We start from the raw sequence: 18720 nt of genomic DNA on the forward strand, positions 1-18720 counted from the left end.
CATAGGCCCTGCCTAAGTAGTGGTTGGGTCCAATATGTTTTTCTCTTGAGGATTTTTCATATTGAAAGTTTGGGGGTAGGTTCCGACTTCCATTTTGGCTCAGTGAGCACTTTTACAAAATTCACTTATTCCCAGTCTTACCAGGCAAAATGTGTACAATGAAGCAGTAACCTAGGCAATTAAAAATAGCAGTTTACAGAAATCAAATCTTAAAAGAATGTCAACAAACTCCCAATGGTCCTGAAAAAAAAAACAGTTGGAAAGTCCAAATAGAATATAAACAGATATATTATAATATATATATATATAAAATACATATATATTTTATATTTATATAAAATATAAATAGAAATAGAATGTTTATATCAGGTAATTATTTTCAAACCACTGGAAGACATTCTCTGCTGTGACTACTGATTCTCCCTCAATCACAATGATTGTGGTAACTAATGGTTATAACAATGATTCCAAAGAATTTTAAAATTAAAAAAGGTTTAAATGCTACTCAAAAGTTTGTGTTAAAGGACTGGAATATTTCAGCAGCATTTAAGTTTTGTAAAAGGTGTGTCTCTCTCAAAAATAAATTTTCAACATAAAAAAACCAATACACAAAACACATAAAAGTGCAGTGTTTGGAACAGGGCACCAGGCCTGGAGACCTCCCTCTCATCTCCTGCAGTGGTTCCAGTGTCACCTCTGCGAACAGTTTAAAAACCAGTTCACTATATACCAGGTTCCTTGAAAACCGCCACTTCAAGTAAGATCTCCTATGTGGTAACTCTCAGTTCATTGGAAGACTAAGTACTCTGGATAATGCTGAAGGACTCGATCTTCTACTGTCCTAACCAAATTAATGCTTAATAGAGATGTTTTCTAACCTTTTCTCACAAAACTTGTTTGCCACTGCTCTGTTGATTTGAGTGGGAAGAGGGTCTCTCACTCCATCTCCAGAGGCAATGGAAGCATCTGGGATTATGGATGTGAAATGATGATGTAAAACCCACAGTCCAGGCTTTCTAGTGAATGCTGTTAAAGCAGGCATCAGAGCTTTCCTCCTCGTGGATCCTAGAGTTCCTCCCCATGGTAATCTTATCTGGCCCACCTTCAGAGATATTTTCACCCTTGTTCCTTGAAAGTAGCATTTCTGATCAAAGCTATTTGAATAACTGAAAAATTAAATTTTTGCTAGACTGTACCTTTAATGGACTGGAATATGAAAACTATTAACAACTGCAATATTTCTCTAATTTGATGGTGCAGTAAGATCCTTCCTTGCAATCAAATAGCTCACTGTGTTTGAAATGGTTTGCCAGCCTCACTTTCTACAGTAAACAATAGGTGCTGGCATTTTAAATTGACCTTTAATTCTTCTGAACCAGCACATTATTTCTGGCTTGTATGGAGAAAATGAAACACTTGAAAGCAGTCTTAATAATTTTCACACTGAAAGCAGTACATGGAAAAAAGTTTTAAAGATGATCACCCATGTACCACCTTACTCCACAAGGGCTCCTTCAAATCAAGACATAGGCAATTAAGAGGTCTGGATGCACTGCAGATCTTCAAAAAGGAATCAAAATCACTTGTGTGCTTTAAACTTAAATAGGGCACACTTCATATCTCTATTCTTACGCACAGCTTACTTTATTGACCACTACAATAAAATACCGAGTAAAAAATTTTTTAAATTTATTTCAAGGGCCAGTATATCTAATGATGATGTCATTTTTCTCCATAAAATAGGTAACCGCTCATTTTACCCAGGAATAGTCAACAGGTTTGGAAACTGCATTGCTGTATAAATTAAGGATTCAAATCAAGGTCTGAATATTTTAACAAATGAAACCAATTACCAGAAGATATTAATATCTTATAATGAGCCAAAATTGACCCAAGAATAAGAAACCATAGCAATTTCTCTCAACACACCACCAACTCAGACTATGTCCTTTGAATTTCCCGTTCATGGGGATGATTTTTTTTGTTCCAATCACTCTCTGAACCAGATCCTGAAGACTCGTGTTAAGAAGATACCTGGACAAGGTCAGGGACACAATTTGTAGCAGGAAGGTCTCTGGGTGCAGTAATGGTCTGCACATGTATGAATCCTGTGACCTTGGCCTCATTTGAAATGTGACCCAATCAAGTGAGCTAATTGGCCTATGCAAATGTGTGAATATAAACCACACTTTATTTTGCCTTGATTATAACATCTGACCCAAATAACCTGGGAATATATAATTATATGGCATTGACATTCAACCACAGTTGTTATTTTTTTTTTTTTTTTTTGCGGTACGCAGGCCTCTCACTGTTGTGGCCTCTCCCGTTGTGGAGCACAGGCTCCGGATGCGCAGGCTCAGCGGCCATGGCTCAGGGGCCCAGCTGCTCCGCGGCATGTGGGATCTTCCCAGACTGGGGCACGAACCCATGTCCCCTGCATCGGCAGGCAGACTCTCAACCACCGCGCCACCAGGGAAGCCCCATAGCTGTTATTTATATGAAAATAAAAGCCAAGCTAATTTCTTTCATGTTTATTAAATAAATTCTTAGAAACACAAATGGGTATTATCTACTATCATTTGTAACGTCACTGAGCTCTTTAAGAACCAGAGAGGAATGACTAAAAGCTCACTTTTTGGCAGCTCATAGTTTCATCAAGTGAAGATAGGCCTTGGAAACCATAGTCCACTTAGAATGCTGATTGAACACTAATAGAGCTGCTCTCAAAGCTTGCTATTTTCCTTTCCATTAAGCTGGCACACAACTGTCTTTCTGAGCTTTGGTTTCCTTACATGTCAAGTGGGGATAATGTCCACCTCAATGGATTGTGAGGAGTCTCTGATAGTTAAAATTCTCAGATGGGGCCGAGCCACAGAGTCAATGTTGATTCTCTTTCTTATTAAACTTGCAGTTCAACTTAAAGGTGTGTAAAAATTAATTTTGTAAGATCAGTCAACTTCTCCCACTCTCCTCAGGGAAGGGGCTGCAACATCAGTGTGTGGTGAGAGGTGGGAGGTGTGCACAGGATGCCATGAGAAAGTGCATGCAGGGGCTCATCAGGAAGTGTGTGCAGGGGCTCACAACTACCGTTGCTGAGCGCTTATATATGTTGCCAGGCACTACACTGAATACTCAGTCTCAGTTAACCCTTAAAACCGCCACCACCATTAAAAAGATTTGCAATCACAGGCGATTTGTTTAATACTGCCCCATCTCTGCAGCAGCTGGAGAACTCTGAGAAGCTCTCAAAATTGACGTGATCAGAGCAGTATATAGGCAAGGTCTCTGCAAAAATAGCCATGGAAGTTCCCTGAAGGGAAAGGCTGAGATTGTCTTGGGTGGCCGAAGACTTCTGGTGAGTTTCTCTGTAACACTCCTGATTGTGGATTAGCAGTTGCAACAGCAGTTATGCAAGGGTAGAGATCTGTCATATGGGGTGGAGGACGAGGGGTCTTCTAGAATAGTGTCTCTTTCCAGTTTAGGAAATTGAGGCTTCTGGTGAAAAAGCATATTACTACTCTCAAAACTTACTCTGGTTACTGAGCAGTCCAGTGGCCATGACTAAGGAACACTGAAAATAAAAGATAGAAAGCAAAGTAGGGACTTCCCTGGTGATGCAGTGGTTAAGAATCTGCCTGCCAGTGCAGGGGACACGGGTTCGAGCCCTGGTCTGGGAAGATCCCACATGCCGCGGAGCAACTAAGCCCGTGCACCACAACTACTAAGCCGGCGCTCTAGAGCCCGCGAGCCACAACTACTGAAGCCCATGCACCTACAGCCTGTGCTCCGCAACAAGAGAAGCCACAGCAATGAGAAGCCTGTGCACAGCAACGAAGACCCAACGCAGCCAAAAATAAAATAAATGAATACATAAATTTAAGGAAAAAAAAAAAAGGAAAGCAAAGTAAAAGAGGGACTTCCCTGGAGGTCCAGTGGGTAAGACTCCATGCTCCCAATGCAGGGGGCCTGGGTTTGATCCCTGGTCACAGAACTAGATCTTGCATGCATGCTGCAACTGAAGAAGTCCATATGCCGCAACTAAGAAGTCCGCATGCCGAAACTAAAGATCCCACAGGCTGCAAGGAAGATTCCGCGTGCCGCAACTAAGACCTGGAGCAGCCAAAATAAAAAATAAATAAATAATACTTTTTAAAAAAAGAAAGCAAAGTGAAAGAAAGTTACTAGCTGTTGATGTAACCTTGAAACAGCCTTGGTTGTATTAAAGAAAATGGAAGTAAATTACACAAAGAAAAGAAAAGCTGTCTTTGATATTAGGAGAGAACAACTTCAATTTTAAAAATCTGTATAATGGGAAAACAAGTTGATTAAGTTATTAGCTACTAAAATAAGCTCTTAATGGATCCACCATCTTCTTCAGCCCTCCATTCACCTGTAAGAGAGGGGAGAAGCTCCTTCCCCTGCAATCATCTGCAGGCCCTAGAGCACCCCAACCTCCCAATTTGACTTCAGCCAGAAGCACCCACCTTGGTAACTGCTGTATTCACCAACACACTTATGAAAGACTTCCTTTGAACAAGGGGCTAAGGAGTGTGAAAATCGTTTCAGTAGGTTATCTCAAAGCTGAACTACAAAGGATTGAAGAAAATGTAAATGTTAGCTCTATGTGGCCCAGAGCATGCCTTTAGTAAATACATCATCCAGATGAGCACAATAAAGCAAATATTGCAACAAACCAAGTCACAGGAATTTTTTGGTTTCCCAGTGCAAAGAAAAGTTACATTTATACTATACTGTAGTCTATTAAGTGTGCAATAGCATTATGTCAAAAAAATGTACATAACTAAACTTAAAAATATTTTATTGCTAAATATGCTAACCATCATCTGAGCCTTCAGTGAGCCATAATCTTTTTCTGGTGGAGGGTCTTGCCTCAATATTGATGGCTGCTGACTGATTAGGGTGGTGGTTGCTGAAGGCTGGAGTGGCTGTGAAAATTTCTTAAAGATAACAATGAAGTTTGATGCATTGATTGACTCTTCCTTTCTAGGAATTATTTCTCTGTAGCATGCAGCGCTGTTTGATAGCATTTCACCCACAGTAGAACTTTTTTCAAAATTGGAGTCACTCCTCCCAAACCCTGGTGCTGCTTTATCAATTAAGTTTATGTAATATTCTACATCCTTTGCTGCCACTTCAACAATCTTCACAGCATCTTCACCAGGAGCAGATTCCATCCCAAGAAACCACTTTCTTTGGCTCTTCCATAAGAAGTAACTCCAGATCCATTTAGCTTTATCATGAGACTGCAGCAATTCAGTCACATCTTCAGGCTCCACTTCGAATTCTACTTCTCTTGCTATTTCCACATCTGCAGTGACTTCCTCCACTGAAGTCTTGAACCCCTTAAAGTCATTCATGAGGGTTTTAAGCAACTTCTCCCAAATGCTTTTATGTTGATATTTTGACCTTTCCCCATGAATCATGAATGCTCCTAATGGTATCTAGAATGGTGAATCCTTTCCATACAGTTTTTAATTGACTTTGCCCAGATCCATCTGAAGAATCACTATCAATGGCAGCTATGGCCTTACAAAATGTATTTCTTAAATAATAAGACTTGAAAATCGAAATTACTCCTTGATGCATGAGCTGCAGAATGGATGCTGTGTTAGCAGGCTAGAAAACAGTATGAATCTCATTGTACCTCCCCACCAGAGCTGGGGCATTGTCCATAAGCAGGAATATTTTGAAAGGAATCTTTTTTTTTTTTTGAGCAGTAGGTCTCAACAGTTGGCTTAAAATATTCAGTAAACCATATTGTAAACCGACGTGCTGTTACCTATGCTTTGTTGTTCCATTTGTAGAGCACAGGCAGAGTAGATTTAGCATAATTCTTGAAGATCCTAGGATTTGGGGAATGGTAAATAAGCACTGGCTTCAACTTAAAGTCACCAGCTGCATTAGCCCCTAACAAGAGAGTCAGCCTGTCTCTTGAAGATTTGAAGCCAGGCATTGATTTCTCCTAGATGGCAACTAGTTGTTCTAGATGGCAAGTTCTTCCAATGTAAACCTGTTTCACCTACATTGAAAATTTGTTGTTTCCTGCAGCCATCTTCATTAATAATCTTAGCTAGATCTTCTGGATGACATTCTGCAACTTCTACATTAGCACTTGCTGCTCAACCTTGCACATTTGTTAGGGAAATGACTTCTTCTTCCTTAAACCTCATGGACAAATCTCTGCTAGCTTCAAACTTTTCTTCTACGGCTGCCACACCTCTCAGCCCTCACAGAATTGAATAGAGTTAGGGCCTTGCTCTGGATAAGGCTTCTGGATTAAAGGAATGTTGTGGGTAGTTTGATCGTCTATCCAGACCACTAAAACTTTCTCCACGTTAGCAATAAAGCTTTCTTACCTGTATGTTCCCTGGAGTAGCACTTTAAATTTCCAAGAACTTTTCCTTTACATTCACAACTTGGCTAACTGTTAGGCACAAGAGGCCTAGTTTGGGCCTATCTCAGCTTTCAACGTGCATTCCTCATGACTTAATCATTTCTAGCTTTCTGATTTAAAGTAAGAGATGTATGACTCTTCCTTTCTTTTGAACACTTAGAGGCCATCGCAGGGTTTTAAATTTGCCTAGTTTCAATATTGCTGTGTCTCAGGGAATAGGGAGGTGGGAGGAGAGGGACAAAGACGGGGGAAGGGCTAGTTGGTGAAGCAGGCAGAACACATACAACATTTATCGATTAAGTTCACTGTCGTATCTTATATGGGTATGGTTCACACCCCCAAAACAATTACAAGAGTAAATTAAAAATCACTGATCACCGTAACAAATAAAATAATGAAAAAGTTTGAAATACTGTGAAAATACCAAAACGTAATGAAGTGAGCAAAGGCTGTTGGAAAATTGGTGCTGATAAAGTTGCTCAACACAGGGTTGCCACAAACCTTCAATTTGTTAAAAATACAGTATCTGCAAAGCACAACAAAGCAAAGTGCAATAAAACAAGGTATACCTGTATTGACAAAGTTTAGGCTTTTTGGAACATTGGCCGTGGTTAAATTTATACTCTAGTGGTAAGCTTGTAGAGTGGTGTTGAAGATCAATCCAGATGCCAGTTTCTATAGCTACCACCTTCTTTCCAACCACCAATCTTCATCCGGGAACAGTCACTGCCCTGGCCAGAGGCAAGTACATGTTGAAACTGAGGAATTCAGATGCTGAATATTGACTCAATTAAGATGTTACTAAAAAAGAGCCAGGATTCAATTAGAGGATATCCCTAGCTAAAAGCTTAATAAAAGGGGATGGCTAGAAACCATGAAATATATATATAAAAAACACAGCATAAGTTGCACATGTTTTTGATTATTTGTTATCTCAGTACATGAAATGCACAAGTCAGATGGTGGGTAGCACTTCACTAATTCTGTCTATGCCTATCCATACTTTTTACTTCTACTAATAAGCTTCTAAAACTGATAATCCTTTGCTATAATTAAGAAAACGAAAACAGAAACCATAAATTTAGAAGCTAAAGGAGTCAGTTTGCTACTAAAGGATTTATCATATGTATTTAACTCCATAACTTCTTTTGGAACAATATGCGCAATTTAACAGGAGTTTAGTTTACATACCAACAGAGGTCAAAAAATTCAAGAATTCCTATCTATTCTTTCCATGAGAAAAATCTCTTTCTTCCTAATTAATCATACAGACTATAATTTCTATCCAGTCTTTATTTCTAAATAAACAAAAATAAAAAATCAAACAAAAAACAAAATCTCATACATGAAAATCATGACCAAAGCAGACTTAAGTAACTATGGGGGAAAAACAGTAAGACTGATTGTACTAAAGAAGAAATTATCCTTTCGAACCCCCAACTTAGAGAAAGCATGTAGCATTCCTATAATAACTAAAATAAATACAAATGACATAAGATAATTCATTTATTATTAAAAATTTGAGTCTAATTCTATTTAATTGGGAGTTTACTGGCAAAAACTCTCTAATAAACATAACTGAAAATATAGCTTGGGGCTATAACAGGAAGTTTTTTTATCAAAGTTAAATTTCAACCGATTCCACTTTGCTGTACACCTGAAACTAACACACTGTAAATCAACTGTACTCCAATAAAAATTTTTTTAAAATAAAAAATAAATTGCATTTAGTCTGGAAGCTTAGGGTAAGAACTTAGCTCATTGTATAGTTTGTGATTTTACCATGAAATATCACTTTAATTCAAATAAATTAGCAGTATTTGGCTTGTAGAATATTTATGACATTTTCAAAATCCACAAATTGTTCATTTGGGCAACAGCTTTTAAGAAAGTAAAAATATTAAATTCTAAAGCCATAGAAGGTCAGGCTGGATGTATTTTAATTGTGGAGACAAAATTAATGAGATTTTAAACTATCAAATCTACATTTTTCCCTATGAACACAGTCTATATCTATTTCCTAAAAACTATTTTGGAGCTAGTCAACATCTGAAAATAGAAGTACTATTATTCCTATCTTGTTTTAATAAATCAATAACGTTACCTCAGTCAACAACATAGGTAACCTGCATTATGTCAGATATATAAAACTGATACAAAAATTATCTAAAAGCTTTGAAATAGTAAAACTGAAGGCTATATGCATTTGTAAATTAATACCTTTTGGTGGGGAGGAGCTAAGGTACTTAAAGATACCATAACATCTTAAAATCTACAATGACAGGGAAAAACTACTAATACTAGGCTTTTAAAACTCACAAGTTAAAATAATGTAAAACAAATCTGCCATTTTAGCTGATTTTCAATATGTTTATACATGTAATATAAATGACAAATATGTATAACAACATCTAAAAGAAAACAATGATGTACAAAATGTTTGTAATAAATAAAATTATTGCATTTAATGTAATTTTCTTGAAAACTGAAATTACCAGATCCCTAATGAATACCAGTTCAAGTTAAAGGAAATGTGTGCCAATACCAGCTTCTGACAACAAAAATAAGAAGTTAAAGCTCTGCAAGTTTGTCTGATTTAGGTCAGGTAATCATGGAAACAAAAGAATATTTAAAATTATTTATTTTATCATTATGCACATTGAAGGAAAGCATTATAGACAGCAGAGTTCTTTCCCACCATAAAATTTACACCCATTTAATTAGCTAGAAACACTAGCTTGAAGAGGTACTGATATATTCCATTTGTAATAATTTCTCTACAGCAAACAATTGTCTTACAGTTGGAACATGTTGAAGAAAATATTGTCTCACAAGTCTTTTTTGTTCTTTGAGTCTCAATCACCAAGAGTTCAAGGGACTTTGAGAGAATCCTGGTGTCCTGTATGGCCTGATGAATGCATCAAAATCAAGCAGTGTATTTGTATTCTGAAACTACTCTTAGCTCCATACAAATGTTGCTTGGGTTGTGGAGCTCACATTTCTCCCACTGGCACTATGCGTCTGAAAGACATTTTGTTATGAAAGTTTCACACCAATTTTGTTTTGCTCCTTCTTCATTAGCCGCTGTGCTTCCTTTTCCATTTTCTTCCTTTGTTGTTCTGCTGCTCTCTTTTCTCTGTCTGCTATCTTCTGCTGCCTGAAAAGAAACATATTCGTATTTTTACTTTTAGAAAACACTACACAGGTAAAATGGTGAATAAATTCCAGAAAGAAACAGCACTGCCCTTTTACTATCATCAAATTTAAGTTTAAAAAGTCTTCATTCTTCTCACTGCTTTGAAATTTCAAAGATTTTCAAAAACAGTATTTTTTTTTAATCTTTAGAACATGACTTGCAAAATAAAAAAGGTATTATCTCTGTTTTAAAAATAAGTAAAATGGGGCATTCAGGTTAAGTGAAATGTCCAAAATCATAAGATTAAGGTTAAGAACCCACATCTCTTGATCCCTCTTCTTCAGATTATTTTCACTAAAACACTACTTCCATTGGACCACACCTTCTTTTTGGTACCATTCAGAAAAGGCTGATATTTAGGATTAAATATTCTGTTATTATAATAGTTAAAAACAGCTAAAGGATGTCAAGAACACAGATATACAGAGCACAAAGCAAAGAGAAAATGGAAACTTAAGACATGACTTCCAACTAGAAGCTAGAAATCTACTTGAAGATTTGACTAGCTCTACTAATGACGGGGCAGAATGTGGGTATTTACTAATTACACATTATGAAATACCTTCCCCCCAGTCCCTCCCTAACTCCACTGATCTAGAATCACTAAACCCCTCTATATTTATTGATTTTTTTTAATTGAGGTAGAGTTGATTTACAATGTTCTGTTAATTTCAACTGTATGGCTAAGTGATTCAGTTATGCATATATATACATTTTTTAAAATATTCTTTTCAATTATGGTTTATCACAGGATATTGAATATAGTCTGTGTACTATACAGTCGGACCTTGTCATTTATCCATTCTATATATAGTAGTTTGCATCTGCTAACCTCCAAGTCCCAATCCACCCCCACCCCCGCACGGCAACCACAAGTCTGTTCTCTATGTCTGTGAGTCTGTTTCTGTTTCGTACATAGGTTCATTTGTGTCATATTTTAGATTCCACATCTAAGTGCTCTATCTTATTGATTTGTATGGGAAGTGGGAGTAGGAGTGTGGTAATGAAATAGGAGAAAGAAGAACAGAAGTTGGTCCCGGGTTTGAAGGTTTAGGATATGAGAAAATAAGTCAAGAAGCGTACAAGGCTGAGGAAGGAAGCTGTAGGGCACAGCTGGGCAGCAGATAGGCAACTCTGGATTATATATAGAAAAATCTAGTGTAGATTACCCATATATGGGACAGCTCAAAGCTGGTTATAGTGAGTGAAATGTATATACATTTCTCAATCATACTTACAAATGGGAGTAAGCAGAGGTATGGATGACCAAAATTCAAGAAAGTAGAGAGACTTATTTTAGGTAACATTTTGACCGTCACCATCAATTTTCTAAAATTTCAAAAGAATAGTTTCAAAAAATCTACTTTTCACTAGCTCTGCTCACTTTCAAGCAAAACTGGTATCTGCACTAAAAACATCAAAATGTCTGTGGCAAAAAAAGAAAGAGAAAAAGAATTAAAAAGGGCTGGCTAGGTTATAAACAAATAAGATAATCGAGCTTTGACCTAGATACTAGCTGATACAGAAACATCAACAATTAATATTTCTGGTACAAGAGGCAACTTAGACATTAATGCAGACAAAATATATTTTTCCTGTCCAGATACATGTCTGGAATCACTAAGGTACCAGAATCTTTTTCCTTAATGATACTGATCATAGTACTGGTAGTATTTAAAGTGGCAATGGGGAACAGGCTAGGTTAGAGGCTATGGATTATGGATACACTTTTAAAATTCTCAGTGTTACCCTGGGGGCGGTAACAACATATGGAGCCTCCAGGTGTTTTTGGCTCTACCTATGCAACTTGAAGCAAGAAACATGTCTATTACTGACTAATAGGCTCCCTCTCCCAAGCTGTCGTATCAAAAGCACTAACTTTGAGTTTTTTGGTCTTGTTTTGTTCAGGGTGCAAGAAGATAGGGTGAAAAAGAAAAGGTTTTTGTACAGTGAATGCTCAGCTACTTGTGAACTCATAAACTCTACAGTGTTGGCATTAAGATGACTGGATTCAAAATGAATAGCTCCTTCCTTTAACCTTGTGGTTGATGACACCAATCACCACTAGAATCCCCAAAATGTTCTAAAATACCCAGACTTCTGTATCTATGATTTATCCAAAGAAACAGAGTAAAAAATAAAAAAATAAGTGACACCTTTTTTGACAATCCATGCAACATAAATGTTTACAATTTTAAAACTATTTCCTTTATAGTGAATAATTATCAAGCAGGAACTAAATATTTAAAACTCTCACAACTTTACTGACTTTTGTAATGTGACCCCTTCCTGTCTAAAAAAAAAAAATGCTGTAAACAGTAAGGACAAGATCAAAAAAAGTTCAGCCTTAACTCCCAGTTATTTAACTACACCCTCTGCTGGTTGTTCAAGGTAATTATAATTTATTGGTAAAGACAGGAAAGGACAATACAAAAATGAAATCAGTTGTTTCCTTAAGATAGTCAAATAAAGAGTAATTCATTTTCTATCCCAATTATAAAAACCATATTTGAAAAAAACACACTGCTATATTTTACTTTATCATCTTGAAAAATGCAAAAGTAATTTAGATACATTTACATATCTGAGTTTTCATCAGTGATGACAGTCACAGACTCTCTCAAGGTAAATTTTTTTTTTTACTCTTTGACCTAATGCGGTAGTAGCAAGAATTAAGTTTACTGCTCACAAAAACAAAGAAATAAGAACATAACCAACAAAAACAAACTTGAAAACCTCCAAAATAATATTTTCTGTAGAGTAGGCAGTAAGTATATGACTTATGTTATCTACCTCAGGGCTTTCAAGTACATAAATTGAAATACACATACAAATGTAGAGTGAAATACAAGTTATTTTCAAACAGCAGTGCTATTCACTGCTATATTCAAATGAGCAGTGCTGGCACTATGCTAGACCATGGGGAAACAAAACTAGAGGTATAACTTCTGACCTAGAAAAAATACATTGTCATGACTCACATTTCACAGTAGAACATTTCAAGAGATAAATATATTTTATAGGGAATGAAGTATAAAGCATATAGTTCAATATGGTGTATATATGTAAAAGATCTCATTCTCCATTAATAAATTATTCTTTTGTATCTATATTGCTTTAAATTGTTGGTTTCTGTGAGGTTTTAATCACATAAAATAGCATATGTAGTCTGAAATACAAAAAAACTATCCCATATTATCAAGGTTCAAGTGAGAATGACGAAAAATACAACATTTGACAGAATAAGCTTTCTTGACCTTAAATGCGACATGAATAAAACCAGTTCTTCTACTCAGGTTGCAGTGTAAATGTTACTCAAATACCTCAGAACTTCTTCAGCTTGCCAGGCTGCATCTTCTTCTTCTTCCCATGCATTGGTATTTTCCTGCCAGGTATCCAAGTCACCTAATTCAGGCTACAATAAGACAAAACAAAGCAAAATTACAATGGTCAAGAGCCATCCTTTTTCCACTCAGTGGTCAAGACAGTATTTTTTTTTTTAAAGAATTTATTATTTATTTATTTAATTTTTGGCTGTGTTGGGTCTTCACTGCTGCACGCACGGCTTTCTTAGTGAGCGGGGGCCACTCTTTGTTGCAATGCGTGGGCTTCTCATTGTGGTGGCTTCTCCTGTTGCAAAGCACAGGCTCTAGGTGCATGGGCTTCAGTAGTTGTGGCTCGTGGGCTCTAGAGCACAGGCTCAGCAGTTGTGGTGCACAGGCTTAGCTGCTCTGTGGCACGTGAGATCTTCCCAGACCAGGGCTCGAACCCATGTCCCCTGCATTGGGAGGCGGATTCTTAACCACTGCACAACCAGGGAAGCCCAAGAAGAGTATCTTTTAAAGCATAACTCAGACCTTGTCATTGCCCTGTATCTTCTCTACTTTCTTACCACATCCTATATAGGCTCAAATGATTGCCCCCGGTTTGCCTGGAACTGAGGGATTTCCTGAGACGTATGACCTTCCATACTCAACAGTCCTGGCAAGTCCAGCTTTCTTCTTATTTTTTGTTTTAAAGGATACTCCTTTTATATTAACTTTTCTTTTTTTGCCTACTTTAGTTTGGAATAGACAAGAATAGAACATTTGTTCTCTCTGTTATCTCTCTTTTCAGTAAGAAGAAGGAATGGGGGGTGGAGGAAAGAGAAGAGACAGACTGATCCCAGGCTGGATTAGAGATGCTTGACTGGACTACTCTGTGCTGGGGAGATGAACTGGAAGAACCAAAGTTTCCAAACTAGCATAGTCATCTCCATTTAAGCACAAGTAATTTTCTAGATTTTTCAGTGGCAGTTATTGTCTGGGTCCCAGGCAAAAATGACACGTCAGGCAAAATTTACTCTTTATTGGAGTACTTCTTCTATACTGTGCTTCCTTTTGCCTGCCTTACTTACTTGATACCAGCGGGCTGGCCACACTACCTTCGACTATTCCCCAGGCAAGACCTCTAAAAGTTCACTTTTTCCTTCCACAAACAATGAAAATGCTCATTCTGGAACGTTTAGTTGGTGGGGAAATAATTACATGCATAAAATAACTGGCACCAAGCTGTGAACAGATTTATTATATTCTCTTCTGAGTACTTAGACCTAAAACCGAAATAAAATGTGTTGAATTTTCTGCTCTTAACCATAAATGAGATACAATCCTCTGTTAAAAAATTTAAAAAAAAACATTTCTGATTGTATGTTTAATGTAAATTTCTAAAAGTAAACTAGCTAAATCAAAGAAAAGGATTTTCAAAGTCACTGAATGACTCTCTTGAAAAGTTAAACCAACTTATTCTCCTGACAACAGTAGGTGGAAGTCTTGTTTCCTTGTATTTTTGTCAATACAAGTAGGTAATTGTCTTCTTTTCTATATGTTAAGATTTAAAATGGTGTCTTGTTAATTTACTTTGAATTTCTGTGAGAACTAATAAGATCAAACTTTTCTTCATGTTATCAGGTTATGTCTATTTCTTATTTGTAACTTTATCCATTTTTCCACTGAGGTGTTTGACTTTTAGTGTATAAAACAGTTAGATACAAAAAAGGTGAAATGACTAAGACTATAAAAAAAAAAAGAGTATCTGATCCTTTAGTAGAGATGGTCTTCTAAGTAAAAAAGAAAAAGTTTTAATTAACAGATTTGCTGCATTAAAAACTAAATACATCTGCCCATCAAAAACATCCAAACTAAATCATAAAGCCGATAATAAAGTGAAAATTGTAAAAGATAACAGAAAAGAGTTAATATCCTTAGTATAAAAAGACCTATCACAGGGGCCTCCCTGGTGGCGCAGTGGTTGAGAGTCCGCCTGCCAATGCAGGGGATACGGGTTCGTGCCCCGGTCTGGGAGGATCCCATATGCCGCGGAGCGGCTGGGCCCGTGAGCCATGGCCGCTGGGCCTGCGCATCCGGAGCCTGTGCTCCGCAACGGGGGAGGCCACAACAGTGAGAGGCCCGCATACCGCAAAAACAAAACAAAACAAAAAAAAGACCTATCACAACAGTACAAATGATAAATTCCAAAAAGAATGTGCAGTTTAAAAGAAAAATCTAATTTGTGGAATGGGTAATAAGATATTTTGTTGTAGAGAACAAAGTGCAGTAGATTACCATTCTCTCCTAGGTAATGCCCCTTTATTTTGTCTGGTTAGTGGGGAAATATCTGGAAACAGCATTGGAAACATTCTCCTTCTACCATATTTACCTCTTCCAAACTCTTTAAGCTGTGACATGTGTATAACTTTATAATAAGCTATATTAGTGTTATAATAACATTATTACAGCTAGGTGGCAAATGTACTAATTCACTGAGGGGGTCTGAACCACTTTACCAATATGGAACAAACATAAAGTTTTAAATTCATAAATATAAAAAACTAAACATTATGATGCTATGCTCTTTTAGAGAAATATCTGTGGTATTATAATGCTCTCATAACATTATGTAACTGCATAAGAGTTATCAAAATTTTTAATATTTATGTATATGATCATTTATTTAACATTGTGCTTCCCCCATTAGAATGCATTCTTCTGAGGCAAGGACCCTGCCTGTTTTGCTAACTTTCTACTCTATTACCAGCACCCAGCACAGCATCTGGCATTGGTAGGAATAGTTTCTGATCAATGAATTAAAAACATATATAAACATGGGACCCTCTGGGAGAGGGGTCTAAGAAGTACCTGTGAAGTTAAGCAAAAAAAAAAAAAAAAGAAAGAAAGATGAAAAGATAGAAGTGGTGGTTTAAAACGATATCTGCAAATTCTTTGACACTCCTTTAAGAGGTGGAGCTTAATTCCTCTTCCCTTGTATGTCAGCTGGATTTAGTGACTAGCTTCCAATGAATAAAATAATATGGAGGAGACAGTGTTTCCCTTATAAGACTAAGTCATAAACAGGCATTGTGGCTTTACCCCTGCATGTGCTCCACTCTTTTTCTCAGTGATCATTTGTTCTGGGAAAGTCAGTGGTTATTACATCATAAGGAAACTCAAGCAGCCCTATGGAGAAGTCCATGGCAAGGAACTGAGGCTTTGTACAACCAACCAGCATTAATCTGCCAGGCAAGTAAGTGACCAACTTTGAAATGAATTTTCCACTCCCAGCGGAGCCTTCAGATAACCACAGCCTCAGCTCATGACTTGCCTGGAAACTCATGAGAAACCCTGAGCCAGAACCACCCAGTTTAGCCACCCCTGGATTCCTAATCCACAGAAACTATGAGATTAAAAAAATATTTATTGTTGTTCAAGCCACTAAGTGTGGGGTTGTTATACAACAATGGATGACTAATGTAATCAAGCAGTCAATAATTACTAATCAATAATTAATCAATCAAAACATACTTAAAAGCTATGGTCTGGGGAGAGGTTTGGACAGTGATGTGTTTTAAAAAGTTCAAAGGGACAATCATTGACAGGAAGACACTGGAACTCACCAAAAAAGATACCCCACATCCAAAGACAAAGGAGAAACCACAATGAGACGGTAGGAGGGGCATAATCACAGTAAAATCAAATCCCATAACTGCTGGGTGGGTGACTCACAGACTGGAGAACACTTATACCACAGAAGTCCACCCACTGGAGTGAAGGTTCTAAGCCCCACGTCAGGCTTCCCAACCTGGGAGTCCGGCAACGGGAGTAGGAATTCCTAGAGAATCAGACTTCGAAGGCTAGCGGGATTTGATTGCAGGACTTCGACAGGACTGGTGGAAAAAGAGGCTCCACTGTTGGAGGGCACACACAAAGTAGTGTGCAAATCGGGACCCAGGGGAATGAGCAGTGACCCCCATAGAGACTGAACCAGACCTACCTGCTAGTGTTGGAGGGTCTCCTGCAGAGGGAAGTACTCCTTGGCGTGAGCCCTCAAGAATCTGTCATTAGCCCCACCAAAGAGCACAGGTAGGCGCCAGTGTTGGGTTGCCTCAGGCCAAACAACCAACAGGGAGGGAACCCAGCCACACCCATCAGCAGTCAAGCGGATTAAAGTTTTACTGAGCTCTTCCCACCAGAGCAACAGTCAGCTCTACCTACCATGGGTCCCTCCTGTCAAAAAACTTACACAAGCCTCTAAGATAGCCTCATCCACTAGAAGGCAGACAGCAGAAGCAAAAAGAACTACAATCCTGCAGACTGTGGAACAAAAAACACATTCACAGAAAGATAGACAAGATGAAAAGGCAGAGGGCTACGTACCAGTTGAAGGAACGAGATAAAACCCCAGAAAAACGACTAAATGAAGTGGAGATAGGCAACCTTCCAGAAAAAGAATTCAGAATAATGAGAGTGAAGATGATCCAGGACCTCGGAAAAAGAATGGAGGCAAAGATGGAGAAGATGCAAGAAATGTTTAACAAGGACCTAGAAAAATTAAAGAACAAACAAACAGGTGAACAATACAATACCTGAAATGAAAACTACAGGAGAAGGAAGCAATAGCAGAGTAACTGAGGCAGAAGAACAGATAAATGACCTGTAAGACAGAATGGTGGAATTCACTGCTGCAGAACAGAATAAAGAAAAAAGAATGAAAAGAAATGAAGACAGCCTAAGAGACCTCTGGGACAACATTAAACGCAAAAACATTCTCATTATAGGGGTCCCAGAAGGAGAAGAGAGAGAGAAAGGACCAGAGAAAATATCTGAAGAGATTATAGTCGAAAACTTCCCTAACATGGGAAAGGAAATAGACACCCAAGTCCAGGAAGCGCAGAGAGTCCCATACAGGATAAACCCAAGGAAAAACACACCGAGACACATAGTAATCAAATTGGCAAAAATTAAAGACAAAAATTATTGCAAGCAGCAAGGGAATAATGACAACGTACAAGGGAACTCCCATAAGGTTAACAGCTGATTTCTCAGCAGAAACTCTACAAGCCAGAAGGGAGTGGCATGATATACTTAAAGTGATGAAAGGGAAGAACCTACATCCAAGATTAGTCTACCTGGCAAGGATCTCATTCAGATTCGATGGAAAAATCAAAAGCTTTACAGACAAGCAAAAGCAAAGAGAATTCAGCACCACCAAACCAGCTCTACAACAAATGATAAAGGAACTTCTCTAAGTGGGAAACACAAGAGAAGAAAAGGACCTACAAAAACAAACCCAAAACAATTAAGAAAATGGTCATAGGAACATACATATTGATAATTACCTTAAATGTGAATGGATTAAATGCTCCAACCAAGACACAGGCTTCATCAAGACACAGGCTTGCTGAATGGATACAAAAACAAGACCCATATATATGCTGTCTACAAGAGACCCACTTCAGACCTAGGGACACATACAGACTGAAAGTGAGGGGATGCAAAAAGATATTCCATGCAAATGGAAATCAAAAGAAAGCTGGAGTAGCAAAACTCATATCAGATAACATAGACTTTAAAATAAAGAATGTTACAAGAAACAAGGAAGGACACTACATAATGATCGAGGGATCAATCCAAGAAGAAGATATAACAATTATAAATATATATGCACCCAACATAGGAGCACCTCGATACATAAGGCAACTGCTAACAGCTATAAAAGAGGAAATGGACAGTAACACAATAATAGTGGGGGACTTTAAACCTCACTTACACCAATGGACAGATCATCCAAA

At 37.7% G+C, this 18720-nt stretch overlaps 1 protein-coding gene across 4 annotated transcripts in view; it reads right to left on the reverse strand.

The window, feature by feature from the left end:
• Positions 1 to 9042: 9042 nt before the first annotated feature.
• The window catches only part of EBAG9 (estrogen receptor binding site associated antigen 9), a 32336-nt gene continuing 22658 nt past the window's right edge, over positions 9043 to 18720 (reverse strand). For all 4 annotated transcript variants that reach the window (XM_082600710.1, XM_082600709.1, XM_082600707.1 and 1 more), the window contains 2 exons: positions 12938 to 13029; positions 9043 to 9575 (listed from right to left, as the gene is read on the reverse strand). In XM_082600710.1, the coding sequence (XP_082456836.1) occupies positions 9455 to 9575; positions 12938 to 13029 (213 nt within the window). In that variant the 3' untranslated portion in view covers positions 9043 to 9454. The remainder of the gene's footprint in view (positions 9576 to 12937; positions 13030 to 18720) is intronic.

The sequence above is a fragment of the Mesoplodon mirus genome (assembly GCF_964341445.2).
Source record: "Mesoplodon mirus genome assembly, chromosome: 16".
NCBI classification, from domain to species: domain Eukaryota; kingdom Metazoa; phylum Chordata; class Mammalia; order Artiodactyla; family Ziphiidae; genus Mesoplodon; species Mesoplodon mirus.